This window comes from Sitophilus oryzae, unplaced genomic scaffold (genome assembly GCF_002938485.1).
Source record: "Sitophilus oryzae breed Bouriz unplaced genomic scaffold, Soryzae_2.0 scaffold_1974_pilon_pilon, whole genome shotgun sequence".
NCBI classification, from domain to species: domain Eukaryota; kingdom Metazoa; phylum Arthropoda; class Insecta; order Coleoptera; family Curculionidae; genus Sitophilus; species Sitophilus oryzae.
This window is the reverse complement of record NW_022146695.1, coordinates 893,637-912,575: the sequence shown is the minus strand read 5'-3', so window position 1 is coordinate 912,575 and position 18,939 is coordinate 893,637. Positions and strand designations below refer to the sequence as shown.

Sequence of the window (18,939 nt, the reverse complement as noted above, 5' to 3'; positions counted from 1 at the left end):
AACTAATTAACTAATTAAGAGTTGTGCCTAGTGATGTAAAATTACTGATGATGGTAACTTATAAATAGGTAATATTACGGTAACATTAATAATTTATAAAAAAACAACTTTTTAAAGTAATATTTTTTTACAGTTCAAAACTGTAAAAACATTACAAAAAAAGAAAAGAACGTTTTTTAATCTAGACGAGTCATGTTATGTCTTATGTTAAGCCGGTACCACACGATGTGGGAAACACCTTCCAACCTGGAATGACCGCGGTAATATTACCCTTTACATCACTAGTTGTGCCTAGTGTTGCACAAGAGTCTTGAAAAAGTCTTGCAAGACCAAGACTCTTGCAAGAAATTCAAGACAAGACTTTAATATGCAAGAAATTTCAAGAGTCTTGTAAGATTTCTCCACAAAAATCAAAAATTGACATACAATTTTTGGTACCTTATTGAATCTCATGAATCTCCAAAAATAAAAAAGTTATAGTCAGTTAAAAGTGGGATAAAATAAAATGAAAGCAATGCACGGTACATTTTGTTTATTCATATTATTTGTCTCTACTATAAATATATATGTAGGTACTATACAGGGTGGCGCACCTCATTCGCCTCGGTTGATTATACGAAAACGGAAATATGTAGAAACAAAATATTTTATGGGCATATGTGGGGAGACAATGTGCACAATTTAAAATTATTTTGAAACATACAGGGTGTTTCAGAACTAAGATCCATATCAAAGTTATATTTTTTCTTATGGAACACCCGGTATTTTATTTCATTTTTGGATTCTTGGGCCCAAAAAAAGGCATTTTTATAAGGGTTAAATATGTTTAAAATCTTTAGTTTATGAGATATTTAAAGATATTTAAATTTGCATGCTACATTAGAATAGACTATTAACACCCTGTACATTACTTTTCAGAATTAATTCTTATGCTGAGTTTAAAGGTAGAGAAATAAATTTTACTGAAAAATGGTATTGGTTCCTTAAATTTATACAGGGCTATCAAAAGTTGCTGATCTATTTTAAGGATATATTTTATATAAAAACTTCGTTACTTTAAATGCAACACCCTATATTTTTTTAAATAAATCGAAGCAGATTCAAATGCTCTTTCAAACTATATTAGGGTTTCCTATACCTATCTAGCTCAGATTTTGAATAAAAAGTGATTTTTAAATAAAATTGCAATCAAGATGACTGGTGTCGCCGTGGCAATTTTCTAGTGACAGTGAGTAACTATTTTCAAAGTCGACATTAGTTTATGGACATTATTATTTATAATTTATAACAGTTTACTTAAATTTACCTACACTAATTTAATAAGTAAGTGTTCATTACTTTATCAAGATAAATAAAGCAGTATCAGCTGGCGAAACGAATAGATATGTTACTAGTGATATTATTTTGTGAGGAAAATTGCTTCTTGGCCTCAAGGGCTTATGCTCAAAGATATTCAAATAGGAATCTTCCAGATAAGCGTTTCTTTGAAAAACTTCTTGTCCTATTTCGCAGAGCTGGTAGTGGGTTTATAAAAAATCTATTAGGCAGAAACCTGTCGTTGGAAGTGAAAAAAATGAATTTGTCGCAATTGGTTCTTTTATAGAAAATCGATAAAGTAATCGTAAAATAATGCAAAGAACTACTTATTCGTTTTTCTTGATAGAATAATAAATACATATTTAATAAATGTTATTTATTAAACTATTGTAGGTAAATTAAATAAAATTAAACTGGTATAAATTTAAATAAGTCCATAAACTAATTTCACTTTTGAAAATAGCTACTAACTGTCACTAGAAACTTTCCATGACAACACTAGCCATCTTGATTACAATTTTATTGAAAAATCGCTTTTTATTCAAAATCTGAGCCAGATAGGTATAGGAAACCCTAATATAGTTTGAAAGAGCATTTAAATCTGCTTCGACTTATTTAAAAAAATACATAGTGTTGCATTTGAAATAACGAAGTTTTTATGTAAAATAAATATTTAAAATGGACCAACAATTTTTGATACCCCTGTATGCATTTAAGGGAGGAATAACATTTTTCTGTAAAGTTTATTTCTCTACCTTTAAACTCAGCACAAGAATTAATTCTGAAAAGTAATGTACAGGGTGTTAATTAATAATCCATTCTATTGTGGCATGCAAATTTAAATATCTTTAAATAGCTCAAAAACCAAAGATTTTAAACATATTTAACCCTTATAATAAATACCTTTTTTTGGGCCCAAGAATCCAAAAATGAAATAAAATACTGAGTGTTCCATAAGAAAAAATATAACTTTGGTATGGATCTTAGTTCTGAAACACCCTGTACATTTCCAAATAATTTTAAATTGTCCACATTACCTCCCCACATATACCCATAAAATATTCTGTTTCTACATCTTTCCGTTTTCGTATAATCAACCGAGGCGAATGAAGTGCGCCACCATGTATTGTATGGTAGGGGAAGTTCAAGAATCACCGCGGCTTTATATGTATACCTACCACGATACATATAAACTATCGGGCATACCGTGTTTATGTGTATCGTGATACCTACTGTGTCTCCCTTTCTTGAGTTACCTATAACCACCGACTATAACTCATCATACAGTATTTAGAGATTTAACAAAAATCAGTATCTGAGACGGTTTTACAGAGGCTAGTCTCCGATATCAGTCGTACCAAAGTGTATGGCACGATTGGTTGTCGTCTCGGCGCACCCAGAGAATCTGCGTTCGCCGTTGTTTATTAGCTTAAATCTACTGAGGTGGCCATTAAACAGACAGTACCATATCAAAAACACTGTAACAATTCGAATTGTGCTTATTTAAATCAAAGAAAATCTTTGAAACGACAAAACTCCAGGGCCTGATGATATGTATTCGGAAACGTTCCACTTAATTAATGAACAAAACTTAAAAACTATAGTACAGCTTTTCAATAACATCTATAACACCGGCCACATCCCTGAAGACTGGCTTCGTTCTACGTTTATCACGCTACCCAAGGATCAGGAGATCAAATGCAGGATCGAACAAGCAAGATCTACTTTTCTGAGACTGCGAAGATTTCTCACAGATAGGAATTTGAACTTCGGCCTTAGATACAGAATGGTGAAGTGCTATGTCTGGTCCGTTTTGTTATATGGTGTGGAAGCATGGACACTGAAGGTAGCAACAATAAACCGAATTGAAGCCTTCGAAATGTGGACCCTACGACGAATGCTAAGAGTGCCCTGGGTCGACCGTGTTAGGAATGAAGACATTCTCAGAAGAGCTGGTCTGGAACAACGTGAACTCTTCGAAATCATCAAGAAGAGGAAAATAGCCTATTTGGGACACATACTACGTGGAGAACGCTATCACTTTCAGCGTCTGATTCTCCAGGTAAAATAGAGGGGGCAAAAGGGGGATAGGACGAAGGAAGCTATCCTGGCTGAGAAATATTCGTCATTGGACAGGCATACAGGACTTCCAAGCACTCCAAGTCGCGGCAGTTAACAGAACCATCTGATGAGGAAGAAAAAGATGAACGCCTACGCAGGAATCAGCACGGCACCTTAAGAAGAAGAATTTGTTCAGCTTCTCCAGGCATTTTTTGACCAATTTTGAATTTATGGTTACTGAGTAAATAAAAACTATACTAAATAAGTATTCATATTTTGGGAGAGACCTCTATGTTTACTTATTTCTTCTGACGTTAAAACTGAGAGACCGATAGACGACTGTTCGAGTTTAAAACACGAGTCGTAGCTGATTCGTTCCTAGCAATTTCCAGAAATAAAAATAGCTCGGAAACGAATAAAACTAATTTTCATATCGGTCTGGTTTTTCCGAATTCCTCCGGCGAACTTGGCGCGAACGCGTGCGACATACAAAGCCGTGAAAATTATGTTTTTATTAGGTTTCAAATCGAATCTGGAAGTTTTAAATCCAAACTTTAAGGATAGAAATAGCAGTAGAAGGAAATTGGTGATATTTACATAAAAATGTATCTATTTTCCGACATCACTATGTAAACTTAATGCAAAAAAACAGGCATCTTTATCTCACAAATTATCAGCTTATTTGAAAATCTAAAAATACTATCTGATAGCCCTAATAAAGTGGATATGGGAATGTGCAATTAGTTTCTTAATTTTCTAAAAAGTAACAACAAGAAAAAATTAAATTGATTTTCAAAAAAAATCTGTTTTTTCCAAAAAACTCAGCAATCCGTGAAAAAATCCCAAGGAGCAACTTTGCCCTAATTTAACCATCTTCGTATCTATTACGGTTTCCGAGATACCAATGCTCGTACCCCAAATTTGTAGCACCCTGTATATAAACATATCGACTTTAATTTGTAAATTGGATATTCGATACTTCGTAAGTTTTTTAATAAGCTTTAATACCGGGATTTATTATACAGGGCTTATCGAATGGTTGTTTTATACCCTAACTTTAAAACATACTGTGCCGTAATTTCCTGAAGAAATTTTCCTAAAACAGTATTTTTCTGTCAGAACCATATTGTCTCCTGAGTATTTTGTTTTTGTCTCATGTCCTTGGTTAATTTTGAAGAGAGAAATGAACTTGCTACCAACAGTTTGCAATTTTTTCAATTGTCATTACTTTTTGATGTTATTTTTCAATATGACGAGGTGGTTTCGGTGATTATTGTCATAATGTCATATTATACTACATTGGGTACTCTTTACTAACATCCCAGTGAGCAAAGTTTCACGCGCGTCACATTTAGAAATCATTAGGGGACAATTACGTATCTGCGTTTTGTTGCTTCGTATCAGGCACAGGAACGGCCTGGTAACGTAACAACGACGTCACCTAGAACACATTTCCCTTAAAGGAATAAAATGCTCACTGGGATATACCTACATACATATAATCCTGATTTTAATAAACTTAATAAACACCAATAACGACAGACCTAACGATATTAAAGAAAACAACTATAATAGTCAAGTATACATATACAGAGTGGTCCGAACTGTGTTCCGGAAACTTCAGCAGCATATTCTGCAGATAAAAATAAGTAGAACAGTTCGTATAAATGTATCTCCTAAAGTGCTTAGTTTCGGAGATACAGGGTGTTTTCATTTTTAGGGTACAGTTTCATTTTTCAGGTAGAGTTTCATTTTTATTTCGATTTTTTCCAAATAATTTCTGAAGTAACGTCAATATTTAGATGAAAATTGGTGTCTGGGAGTTTATTGATATGAGAAATTTGATTTTGATATTATTATGACTCCTATTTGTAGGGGACGCCACCTACATGTGTTTTAACTGTTTTGAAGAGTAATAACTTTTTGTCCGTACCTGTATAAAATTACTGACTAAAAAAAATACATTTCCGTGTTTTTTACGTAAAAAATGTCTCTTGGTAAAAATCGCTACGAGCAACCATTCTCAAGATATTTAGAATAGGAACAGTCAATACATGTCATTATTGACAAAAAATAAACGTGTTGTGTAGATAGTTATTTGACTAAAATGATAAATTTGGGAAATATTTATTTTTTTAAATTAATCATAAATTCTTCTTCAAAAAATGATGATAAAAGAGTTTCTGTTGAACTTTTGAACAAAAACATTTCAAATTTATGATTTCGGTCTAATAACTATTTAGTCAACATGTCAATGACGACAGGTATTGATAATTTTGATTCCAAATATTTCGAGAACCATAACTCGTAGCGATTTTTACAAAGAGACTTTTTTACATAAAAAACGTCGTAGATGTATATTTTTTTATTCGGTAGTTTTATACAGGTACGGACGAAAAGTTATTACTCTTCAAACAAGTTAAAAAATATGTAGGTGGCGCCCTCTACAAGTAAGAGTCATATTGACATCAAAATCAAATTTCACATGTCAAAAAATTCCCAGACACCAATTTTCATCCAAATATTGACGTTACTTCAGAAATTATTTAGAAAAAATCAAAATAAAAAACTTCAACACCCAGTATCTCCTAAACTAAGCATTTTGGGACATAGATTTATACGAACTTTTTTACTTATTTTTATCTGCAGAATATGCTGCCGAAGTTTCCGGAATACAGTTCGGACCACCCTGTATAGAAAAAAAATGTCCTAATACTTTGTAAAAAATGTAAAAAACAGTCCTTCGATTAACTAAGTTTACAAATTAAGGTTGATATATTTATATACAGTTCGCTAAAAAATTCATAAAAATAGGGCTAGAAATATAAAAAATAATACACTTTAAATTTGACGAAAATTTTTTTTCCGTTGCGTTTTTTTTGCATTTGAGTGTACCAAACCAAAAAAATTGTGATTATTTTAAGATTCGAATTGAATTTGAACTTAAATCGGTTATACACTGTCCAATCCGGTCAAAAGGTTGGCGATTTAGTCGGGTTGGATGAAAAATTGGGTCGTGTGTAGGCTTGACATGTGATAATTTGTAACACGGGTCCAAATCGAGTGAGAAGAGGCCGATTTTTTTCTGCTAAGCCAACTTTTAGTCCAACATCATCATTGTCCTTGTCGGCTTATTCAACCAACTATGGTGTAGCCTCCCTCACATGTTTTCTCTTTGTAGTTAGGCCCATTGCATTGTTGTCTAGCTATGCGGGTCCAAGTTATCTCTGCTAATTTCCTAATATCACGGTTCCATCTCAGGTTTGGTCTTCCTCTAGGTCTGTTAATTCCTCGTGGGTACTATCCTGTAATTCTTGTGGTCCATCTGTTGTCCGTCCTCTTTGCCAGGTTGCCTGCCCATTGCCAGTTGAGAGATTTGATTCTGTGAATGACATCTATTACCTGGCTCTTTTGTCGTATCCACCCTATTCTTTTACGGTATTTTTAGGTTATTTCCAGCATAATTTCGTTCCATTTAGCGTTGTGCGACCTGCAGTTTTCTTATAATGTCCGTTTTAAGAGTCCAGGTTTCGCATGCATAGGTCATGACCATATTCTTCTTTAGATAAAGTGGCATTCTAGATTTGAATATGACTGAGTTTCCTGTAGTGAATAAGTACTCCCATATCCATGTTAACTTAATTCTTCGGTTGATTGCTTGTAGTAGAGATCCCGAGCTGTGTATTAGTTGTCCCAAATATATGTATTCTTCTACTATTTCTTATTTATTTATCTTTTTTTAGTCCATAATCTTCGTATTTTATTCGTGTAAAAATAGGTAACTATAATGCGAGAGTAAGTACCTTAAAGTATATCTTTAGACATACTTAATGTTAAATGTTTGACCCTGAGTCCATATTCTTTAGACTGAATCGTAAATTCAACAGAGCGTAAATTTCGTTGAATGGACTTACTCCCCTCTTATTTTTTCTATGCTACCATTTAACTGTACTCCCATCGCCATCACCGCTCATAATTTACATCAGACAACGTAACAACGCCATTCAACTATTATGGCTTTTAAGAATGGGATAAAGGTAAAAAGTTCATTAAAGATATTTAACAATTTAAAACCACAAATTTACGTAACTATGTAACAGTTAAATTATCGCAAATAACTATTATTTTTGCATCATGTTTACTATAATTTTATTGTTAAATATTATTTTATTTAAATTTTACAATTATGCAACTCGATATACACCGTGATTTTATACAGCTACAGCTCCACAATATTGTCACTGGATCCGCCCTGCAGTAGGCTTTTTGTCGAGCTCTCTTTATCTTTGATATCACCTGTCCGTCACTTGTCACTGTCAGATCAAATCAAATGTTTTTGGATTTATTTATCCTTTGTTTTGGTTATTGAAATTTTATAATTATCAGATAAAATTTCGTAGTTAAATTGTTTATTTTTGATGTGGATCACAGTGTGCAATTTGTTCATTTAATTGTGGGAAATTGTAAGTTAAGTTCGTTCATTGACCGGATATGGAATATGGCTGTGGAAAATATTCTAGAACATCGTTTTTTATTTATGCCTTTTTGTGAGTTGGACTAGTCGAGATATATAGTTCTCTATCTATATCCTGGAGGGAGATTTCCGGTTGAAATCTGATTTTGTGAAGGAAATCGAATCCTTGCATCACTTCTTGTGTACTCCCCGACAGAGAATATCGTCGTGAAGCATTCCCTGTTGGTGAATAGCAGGTCTTCGTAAAGAAGGATTAAGGCTTCCGAAACACATTTGGTCAGAGACGTGGTTGGATTTTGTTGAGTTTACATGGACCACCGACCAATTTCCGTAAGGGATTAAATAGCCTAATTTTTCCGACCGATCGATATTCCGATTTCACGTGCCCAAGAAGTCCCCGAGAGTTCCAAGGTATGCTATAATTCTTCTGCCTATTCTAAGTCAATGCTCAACTGATTTTTATTCGTATTGTTGACTGGTTTTCGACTTTTCCACGCCCACTAGATTTAGATTTTAGATCGTAGACATTAGAGCAAGAAGATCGATCCAGACCGTACAGCACAGAACAGTCCAGAATTCCATCCGTTCCTGTTGTCCGTGTAGAGGTACCCGTTGGACATCATAAACCCTCGTTGAGGTAATGTTCAGATTTAATTAGTCCATCTTTATTACCTTTATTAACTCCTACACGTTGTGCTAGTCCTTGTTCTATAATTGAGTCTCTTTTCTAAGACAACCAATATTATTTAGGGTTTTTATGTTCACCGATTGAAACCTCAACAACTTGTCTTTACTCTGCACGTCTGCTGTTAATTGTGGGCTCCAGTGACACCGAGCTGCTGTACACCGCCGTAGCAACCCTGTAGCTATACGCCGTAGCTCAGCCGCAGAAGTTTTCTAGTAGAGTAAGACTGTTTAGATATTAGTTAGATTTAGTTTGCTATTTGTATTCCGCCCTTAGAGTATATTTAGTTTAAGTTAAGGGGGATGACGTCTTAGTTTTAGTATAGCTTAGACCATTTTCATTTTTTTTATTTATTCTTATCGATTTATTTTATTCTTTCGAACTTTACTTCATTTCATATACATTTCATCATTTTCTTTATACCTTTAACCGTTTTGATATTTATAATAAATAAATAAATGAAAGTGTCAATAAAGTGCTTAAATATTTTTAGTAGTATTATTTGCAGTCTAGTTTCATAGTTAAGTTAGAGTCACTTAAGTTTAAATAATTATAGTAAGATTTGAAGTTCATGGTAGTTGCACTCAACAGTTCGAGGTTAGTGTTGAAGTCTACTTAATAGTAACATCTTTTATGCCGAGTTCATAGAGTATAATCTCGTGGCGCCCTTTTATTAAGATCTTTGAACCCCGACCACCCGGCTGTTAAAATTAAAAGCTAGTGGCCTCTATGCAACTCATCCCGATTAAGTAAACTTGTGTTTTATTGAACCTCGAATTAGAAAAGGACGCGGCAACTAAGAAAAACAGTACGTTTTTTTTAAAGTTAGTCCAAATTTATTTTTTTGGCACCCCCTATACTTCCTATAGTATATAGAACAAACTATTTTAAAAAAGACGATACATCCACCCTTCTGCAAATATATCTTCAACAGAGGGTAGCATTTCTAAGACTTTTTTGCCCCGAGAAGGATAATATATCAAGAAAAAACTTTCTTTTTCATCGAAAATCGAATACGCTAGATGAATATTTAAGTTGTTTGAAAAACTCCATAAATAATGCAATAAAACTGAAGCGTTTTATAATTTGGTCTTTCTGAACTTATAGTATGTGAAATATTGAAAAAGATCAATTTTCTTAAACATATTTTATTAAAAAAAAAACATTTATAAAATATCAGGAATTTTAATTTAGAATGCAATGCGTTTTTGCAGATAAACTCTACATTTTGTTATTTTTTTAAACTCAAAACATCAACGTTACTTTCATACTGGAAAATTCAAAAATTTAGCTATGAAAAAAGAGCAATACCTAATTTGTTTTTTTTTAATGAAAACATACCTTTTTGATTTTGTTTTTATTTACTTGCTCTATTTTAATTTAAATTGGTTTGTCCAGCAATATACACTGAGCAGCACGAAAAACGGACACCTTAAATTTGTAAGTATTTTAAATTCAATATAATAAATATTTATATTTTCCACAAAGGTTTCCAATTTTGAATATTTTTTACGCAATTTGTAGCTAAATTAATTGTTTTAGTCATAAATTAAAAATTGAAATTCCCATCTATGTGTTATAATAAAAAGAACAAAATGTTCTTTTGGTGAAATTTTAAAACACCCTGTAGAATGGTTTAACAAAGTAAGGGATTTGAAAACCACTTTATCGCCAGAGTCCAGAATTAGACCCATGTCGATATACAGGGTGATTCCGGAAACTGCGTCAGTATATTGTGCAGATAAAAATAGGTAAAATAGTTCGTATAAATGTATGTCCTAAGATACTTAGTTTCGGAGATACAGAGTGTAGAAGTTCCATTTTTATTGCAATATTTTCCAAATCATTTCTGAAATAACGTCAATATTTGGATGAAAATTGGTGTCTGGGTTTTTTTTGACATGAAAAATTCGATTTTGATGTCAATATGATTTCTATTTGTAGGGGGCGCCACCTACACATGTTTTAACTGTTTTCAAGAGTAATAACTTTTCGTCCATACCTGTATAAAACTACTAAGTAAAAAATATACATTTCTGTCATTTTTTACGTAAAAAATGTCTCTTGGTAAAAATGGCTACGAGCAACCGTTCTCAAGATATTTAAAATGGAAATAGTCAATACATGTCATTATTGACAAAAAATAATCACGTTGAACGTTGAGTAGATAATTATTTGAATAAAATAATAAATTTAGAAAATTTTTAATTTTTTAAATTAATCATAAATTTTTCTGCGAAAAACTGATGATATAACAGTTTCTGTTCAACTTTTAGCACAAAAACATTTCAAATTTATGATTTCAGGCAATAACTGTTTAGTCGACATGTTTAATTTATGTCAATGATGATAGGTATTGATAATTCCGATTCCAAATATCTCGAGATCCATTACTCGTAACGATTTTTACCAAGAGACCTTTTTTACATAAAAAAACGTTGTAAATTTATATTTTTTACAATAGTTTTATACAGGTACGGACGAAAAGTTATTACTCTTCAAACCAGTTAAAAATATATAGGTGGCGCCCTCTACAAGTAGGAGTCATATTGATATCAAAATCAAATTTCTCATGTCAAAAAACCCAAACCAAACCAATTTTCATCCAAATATTGACGTTATTTCAGAAATTATTTGGAAAAAATAGAAATAAAAATGGAACTTATACACCCTGTATCTCTAAAACTTAGCATCTTTTACACGAACTATTACTTATTTTTATCTGCAGAATAGATTGCCGAAGTTTCCGGAATACAGTGGGGTATTACCAAACCACCCTGTATAAATAAATAAGTAAATAAAATTAAAATAACAAAAATTCGATTTGCAGCTCTGTATATGATTAAAGATCAAAGCAGACTTGGACGCTGGAAGCTTTTACCCAATAGTTCTTTTGAACTAATCCATCTCTAAATACATCACTGTTAAACACAAAAGACCGTATTTCTGGGTTTGTCAAGAAGACCTTGCCCGAGGTGGAACTCGGAGGTTCGACGACCTTCATCAAGCAGAACGCTTTCAGCATCTTCACGGGTAAAAATATAGATGATGCGGTCATGGGAGACTCGAACGCGCGACGCGAACTCTTATTGACAAGATAATCTTTCGACTCTTCTTCCTATTTTGTTTTAATTCGTGTTTACTCTTTATCCGTCGTTTCCTCTTTTTTTTCGTAGCTCGCGAATGATATTAAACACCCACGCTGATCGGAATCTACCTAAGTTATTAACCTTTGCAATTTGCTGGAAAAGTTGTTGGCATTTCTATGGTATTTTACTTTATAAATTGCAGAGTAAATAACATTTTTGTTATTTGGAAGGTATTGATATAACACGATCGAAAAAAACGGCGTCGAAGATAGCTGGGAAATGACAATCGATAATAATTTCGGTGAGGTCAAGCCCTAGGCGTCATTTATTTGACTAGTACTCTTGCTTATATTGTAATTTATTTAATTTTTTAAATGGTGTAGTTTAAAATTCGAAATTTAAATTTATTTTATTTTTTTTTATTTTTTTTGAAATAGATTTGTGTGTCTGGAAACGTTCTATCCATTGTTAAGTTTTTTGTATAATTAGTGTTAATTTTTAATATGTTTTATGTCAATTTTTAATAAATAACGTCTAGAGACTAGGGCATTCAATCCCGAAAGAAATTTTCAATCCCGGGATTTCGGGATTATAATTTTTCGATCCCGGGATTCACGAAAAAATTAATTACGTTGGAATTATATTATATTTTCTTTCTTTACAAAATTTTATTGAACAAAAAAAACATTAACATAAATTAAACGTCATCCCCATTACAAAACAACATAACATATAAGTTTATTTAACAAAAAAAAACATAAAAGGAACTAAAATATACATTTTTTATTTAATTTACATAACCAATCGAATACAGCATAACACAGGATTACTAAGAGATACTAAAATAACAACTTATGCAGTAACAAAGATGAGGAAACTTGGTTTTTTGGGTTTTTGAAAAAAATTCTTAAAAAAAACAAGCCGATCAAGAGTATTATCACTCAAACTAGATCTTCATCATCTTCAAACTTGATCAAACATTCAGGGTTGTTTATAAGCGCATATTGTACTATCATGAAAGATTTGTGTACGATTTAAATTAAGGAAAAAATGTAATGATGAATCCCGAAAATCCCGGTATTAAAGAAAATACAATCCCGGGATTTCGGGATTGAAAAAATGTCCGGGATCCCGGGATTGAATGCCCTACTAGAGACTGACCTCGCCAAAAATGTCAGATTGTCATTCTGCAGCTGCCTTTGACGCCGTTTTTTTCGATAGGGTACCTTTCAATAAAAAGTTTAAGAAAGGAGTATAATTCATTTTTATATTCTGACTAGCGTGTACCAGCGACTTCGTTCGCGTCGAATTAATCATTTTAGTAATGATGATGATAACTTGGTAATATTTGAAAAATCCGTTTCCCAAAAATAAGCTTTTTACTTCAAGCAGTTTAATCAGAATCGTGGTTAATCAATTACCCAACTTTTTGGAACACCCTGCATGATTTTTTAAAACATTTTGAAAATATGTATGTAAAAAAAAACAAAATAAATTATGCGTGTCCAAGCGTTTTCCCGAAAGACTAACCGTTTTTAAAATAACAAATATTGTAATATTTGAGAGCGTTTTCACCCTCTTGGAATTTGAGATTCGAGAAACCCCTCCTTATCGAACCTCTACACCCCACAGTCAATCCGTTTGCCAAAAATCAGCTTTAAAAGTCAAGCAGTTTAAGCAGAATCGTGATTACTCAATGGTCATATTTTATGAAACACCCTGTATAAATTTTTAAAAAATCTTAAAATATGTAAAACAACAAAATAAAATATACGTGTTTAGGAGTTTTTCCGAAAAACTCACCGGTTTTTAAATAAAAAAAATATTTTAATATTTGAGGGATAGTTTCACCCCCTTAGAATTCGAGTTTCGAAAAATCCCTTCTTATCGAACCTCTACACCCTAAAGTCAATCCGTTTTCCAAAAATCAGCTTTTTACGTCAAGCGCTTTAAGCAGGATCGTGATTAATCAATGACCAGATTTTTCGAAACACCCTGTATACATTTTTAAAAAATCTTAAAATATGTAAAAAAACAAAATAAAATATACGTGTTTAAGCGTTTTTTCGGAAACTTGACCGTTTTTTAAATAAAAAATATTGTAATATTTGAGGGGTGGTTTCACCCTCTTGGAACTGGAATTTCGAAAAATCCCTTCATATCGAACATATAAGCAGGATCGTGATTAATGAGTGTGTCAGTCACTTAAGGATTTTATATATTAGTATATATTGTATTGATACAGATGTCCATACTATACAGGGTGTCCCAACATTCAGTAGACATAGCATAGAACTACTACGTTTTTGGAATTAAACTATTGTGTATTATACATTGGTTACAATAAGAAGGTCGATTATGTCAAAAAAAAATTAAAAATAAATTAAATCTAATAACTAAGAAGGTAAATAAAATAAATTTCGTAGAGATCGTTGAAAAATAATCAAAATACAGAACCACATGATGCACAGTGCCACATGATGTGGCAAACATCTTCCAACGTTGGACACATGAACATTTGCCACATCGTGTAAAATTCGGAGACTTTTCAATGTCCCGTCTCGAGTCGGTAAAGATTAAAGTGTCTATGTTTTGTTCGTATATTTTGCGACAAGTTGTCGGCGCAGTGTGGATGGCGTGTGCTGCCAACTGTAGGAGACCAGTAAAATCACACATCGTCGGTGAAATGTGGCATGAACTCCATTATTTCTAATTTTACAGAAGAGCAAAAAAACGGTACAAAAAAATATGTACACATGTAGGAAGTATTTTCATGCGTTAATATGATAAAGAGATAAGAATTTTATTTGATGGGGTGCAATAAAACTCAATATTTCGTGTTACATAATTTTTTTCAGACACAATAGGGAGATAGCAGATATTCGTCTTGTAGAAATAAGAAATAAAAATATACTTCTGGAGATAGCAACCTTTATTGTTTGAAATTTTGAAAATGGAATTGAATATTACCCAAACAGATTTAGAAATAATGAATTAAATTTAAAAAATATGATATTCATAACCATATATTTAGAATATCGTCGGTCTAGAAGCAAAACATATAAGTCCAAAAAAGAATAAATTTTTAAAGAACTGAAGTAGCAGCATTTTGGACTTAATGAATATGAAAATAATTTAAAAATTAAACTTAAAATTCTTAGAAGATATAGTAAAATCCTTCCATGCTTATCCTAATTTTTGTATAACGGTAGTAGACCGAGCTTGAAAAACAGTGAGTGATTTTTATTATTTCTCTCCTTATTTTTTTAATTTTTATAAAAATTATGTATCATTTACGTGGAAAAACGTTGAAAAAAATAAAACTGATTAGGTATTATGGAAATTCTTGTACAACTAACTAATGTTATTTAAACTATTTATAACACGCCGATGAATTGCTCGTATATAGAGATTTTCGTTTTTCCCCTTACCCTTTACGGATACCCCGTATTTACAGAACGGATCGACGCAGGGTCGGACTGGCCATATTATATATATAACTATTAGGGGGGCCCCAACCTTTGCGGGCCCCCTTTATAGTTCATTATTTATTATTAACAATAATTGCTTTTGCATTGCATTATGGCATTTGCATTGCATTGGTTTGCCTTGCATTAGGGTAGTTCCCTGATTTCTACACAGGGCGAGTCTTAAATAAGTGCAAATATTTTCAGGGCTTGTAAATATCGATAAAAGGAACATAATATTTTCTCTTTGTCGTTTTTTCAAATAAATCCAAAACAACCGAGTTATTTCACTTTTAAAATTTCCAATTTTTTGCTATAATTTTGAGAATCATTGGATTTTCTTTCTTGTAAATTTAATCTACTACCTATCTTGCTACATTACAAGCAAAATATGTTTTAAACTAACAATTAAAAAAAATATTAATTTTTTCTTTAAAAATTCCAAATTTTCAAAAAAAAAATTCGCGCAAAAAAACTCATAATCGTGTTTGTTGGGTCGAAATATACTACCCCTAAAAATATTTGCTCTTATTTAAGACTCACCCTCTATACAATAGGGAAAAATTAACTAAAACGTAAGGCAAAAAAATACGCAAAAAAATCCACGCGGGCCCCTCCTTACATTGCCACCCGGGTCCCTTTGGCCTAGTTCGACCTGGATCGACGTACTGTACAAAAGAAACATACGAATAAGAAACCGTGTGTTTGCTTTAGCGTGATCGTAACGGAAATTACGGAGATAGCAGCATTTCGGTGGCTATTTCCGATCATTGGGAGTTAGCAGATTTTATCGAGTTAAAATAGCAAATTTTCTTTAATGGGAAAAATGTATTTGCTTTCCCTATTTATAGAGTATTTTTTTCTCTTTCTAATGGTATAAAAAACTTATTAACATAAAAAATGCAGTTAGCAGGTTATCACCTTTCACTGACGACATGGTTAATAAAACTCATTCGCAATAACTAAACTTTTGACTTTGTCTCAAGTTTGTCTTGTCAGAAGTCTCCATTTTTTGTGACAAGTTTGTCTTGTTTTTGTCTCAAAATCGGGTTTATTTTTTGTAACCTTGGTCTGGACCCGGCATTAGACGCATCGTGTAAGACCGGCTTAAGTAAATTTTCCATACCTCTTAAAGTATTTGAGATACCTTATTAAATTATCGGGAATTGACCACATAAAAAACCGTGACTATTAATAATGACAGAGGAAGTCAGTAGACCGCATATTATTATTATTGTTGTTGTTGTGCCTACATTATTATTATTAAATTACCACAGAATAAAAACATCTCAAAGGCCGATTTGGCATTGAAGTAGCACGACAACAAAAAATCATATCGTTCAATCCTTTCAGCGTTTAGTTACGCGTCACTGAAATTAAGGAGGTGCACAAATATCGATTCATCTGACATTTTGACAATATTATGTCAGCTTTTGACATTATTCCTTAAAATAATTGTATTTTATTTAAATTTCAATATAAAATGCAATGGCTGTAACATACCAAATTTAATTTTTCTGAATTAAAACTAAGAAATCTGATATTTGAAAATATTCATTCATTCGTCGATATCGATATTTTACAAAGTATCAAAACAATATATCGATATTTTTTTCGAAAATGCCCATCCCTACGCTGAAACGAACCGTTACCAAATGAAAAATATTTCTCTATTTACGACTTAAGTAATTTATTTCGTTTTGAATACCATTCGATCGGTTTCTATTTTTAATACCGCAGAACGGGTTACCGATGAAAGAGTTTAAATCTCCTTAGAAACGAAATTAACAGAGAAAAACCGCCTTTCCATTTCACTTTCCAAGGCGCACACATCATAAACAATACGGAGATTATGTTTTGTTGTGTATTATGTAACAGTTACTCACTAAAAAAAATTATTTACTCATACAAAAATACAAAGTACTTTAAAAACAACTTACATAATAAATAAATGAACATTAGGTAACATTTTCACTATATTTCTGATGTAGTGACAGACAAGATCTGTATTGATTGTCAATATTTGTGTATGACATACATATTATTTACTTATACACATATACAGATACATATTATATACATATAATACATAATATTTCATTCATTTATGTGCAAAGAATATTACTACCGATTATCAATGTAAAACAACTAACAATTCAACAAGTTTGTCAGATAGTTATCTAGGACTGGAAGCTCAAAACACAGTCCTATATATTTATTCCGCCTTCTAACTGTTCTTACATCAAAGTTCTAACTTCTAACTTATTCAAACAACAACTAAGTTCCATTCCTAACTTTGCTAAACCTAAATAATTCATTCTCGACAGGTACGTATCATTTATTATAGTCCAAAATAAAAACATTAATATTAAAGAGCTGTTATTTTTGTAGGTGGAAGCTATATCACATTCCTTTGCCCTGACTGTACCTCTTAAATCGATAAAACACGTCATTATTTTTCACTTATTGTTTAAATCATTACAACTAATATATTTTTATCACTGTTTGTTTGTTTAGTTGCTAGAACCTGTTGTAAGAGCTTGAACAATGTGAAAATGACTTCTGATATGACTTTATGATCAATTGGTATCATTATCTGTGAACATTATCACTCCCATAATCTTGGTCAAGGTGAAAGAAATTAGATGGCTTTTAACATTCCTTATTTATTTGATTTAATTGTTAGAATGATGAAGAAAGAAGTATCACATGGTAAAATACTTTTTGAAACTAGGGTCTAATATCTTGCGTAAATATTTTAGATGAAGAAATAGTAAACAACTACCTATACTTATTTACTCGCTAGTATCTATGAGAGAATGTAGCATAATAAACATGCCAATGCCAATAAAGTAGTTGAAACACTTTTATTGATATGATAAAAATTATAAGATAACAGCTATATATGAACCATAAATAACGTTATCAATATATTAGCTAGTAAATGAGTAATAGTGCAAAATAAATAAAGAATTTTACTCACAGTTCTAGTAAATTTACAGTTACCTATATGCAAATGTTTAAAACAACCTTTCAATGGTTTAACCTTGGATAATAATGATAGTATAATCCTAAGGGTATAATTAATAAAAATAAATTTAAATGTCTAAAAATAATGTCCCCTCTTTATTTGTGATTTGTTTCAAATCCAAACATATTATTTAATATGAATTTATAAATATATCAATACTTACCATTACGAGATACATCCAGCTCAACTAAATGCTCAAAATTTTGAATGTCTGGAGGTAGCCTTTGAATTTCATTATCACTTAAGCCTAATTTCCTTAATCTTTGGAGCCGAAAGAAATTCTGAAAAATAAAGGACTATCAAAATCTTGGGTATACCAAATCTTGTTCTGCAAAACTACATTGTTTTCAGTTATACAGCAAAATGTAACAAATATCTATAGAGTTTGCATTTATTGCATTTTGACTGAGGAACATTTTAGAAGTTGTAATACAAATGAAATCGTTTAGTTATTATGATACTAACCTTTGGAAGATCTCTGATATGATTAGCATCGAGTAAAAGTTCTTCTAAACTCCTAGAATACCGCAAAATATCCTCTGGAACATTGGGAAGAGAACTGTGCCTCTTATCAATATAGTCAATTTGCCTGTTACAGCCTTTAAAAATTGGAATACACCGAAACATCGCGACTAGCTTTTACTCGGGTGCATATTCAAAATTAATTGGTCAAAAGTATTCACTGAAACTGCCACTATAATAAATATTTTACAGAAAACACGAAAATTTATCCCGGAAATCGTACAGTCACCAATCCAGCAACACTCGAACACCACTCCCGCTGTACTGTAAATGAAAATTCCCTAGAGAAAACA

The 18,939-nt window shown here is 31.9% G+C and overlaps 1 protein-coding gene across 11 annotated transcripts in view; it reads right to left on the bottom strand.

Moving 5' to 3' along the window:
• The window catches only part of LOC115883629 (protein lap4), a 175,156-nt gene extending 156,255 nt beyond the window's left edge, over window positions 1-18,901 (bottom strand). For all 11 annotated transcript variants that reach the window (XR_004050415.1, XR_004050416.1, XM_030901989.1 and 8 more), the window contains exons 1-2: window positions 18,590-18,901; window positions 18,288-18,405 (exon numbers count right to left, since the gene is read on the bottom strand). Coding sequence is in view for 9 of the 11 variants with exons in the window: in XM_030901989.1 (XP_030757849.1) it covers window positions 18,288-18,405; window positions 18,590-18,751 (280 nt within the window). In the remaining 2 variants the exon portion in view is untranslated. The remainder of the gene's footprint in view (window positions 1-18,287; window positions 18,406-18,589) is intronic.
• Window positions 18,902-18,939: the final 38 nt, after the last annotated feature.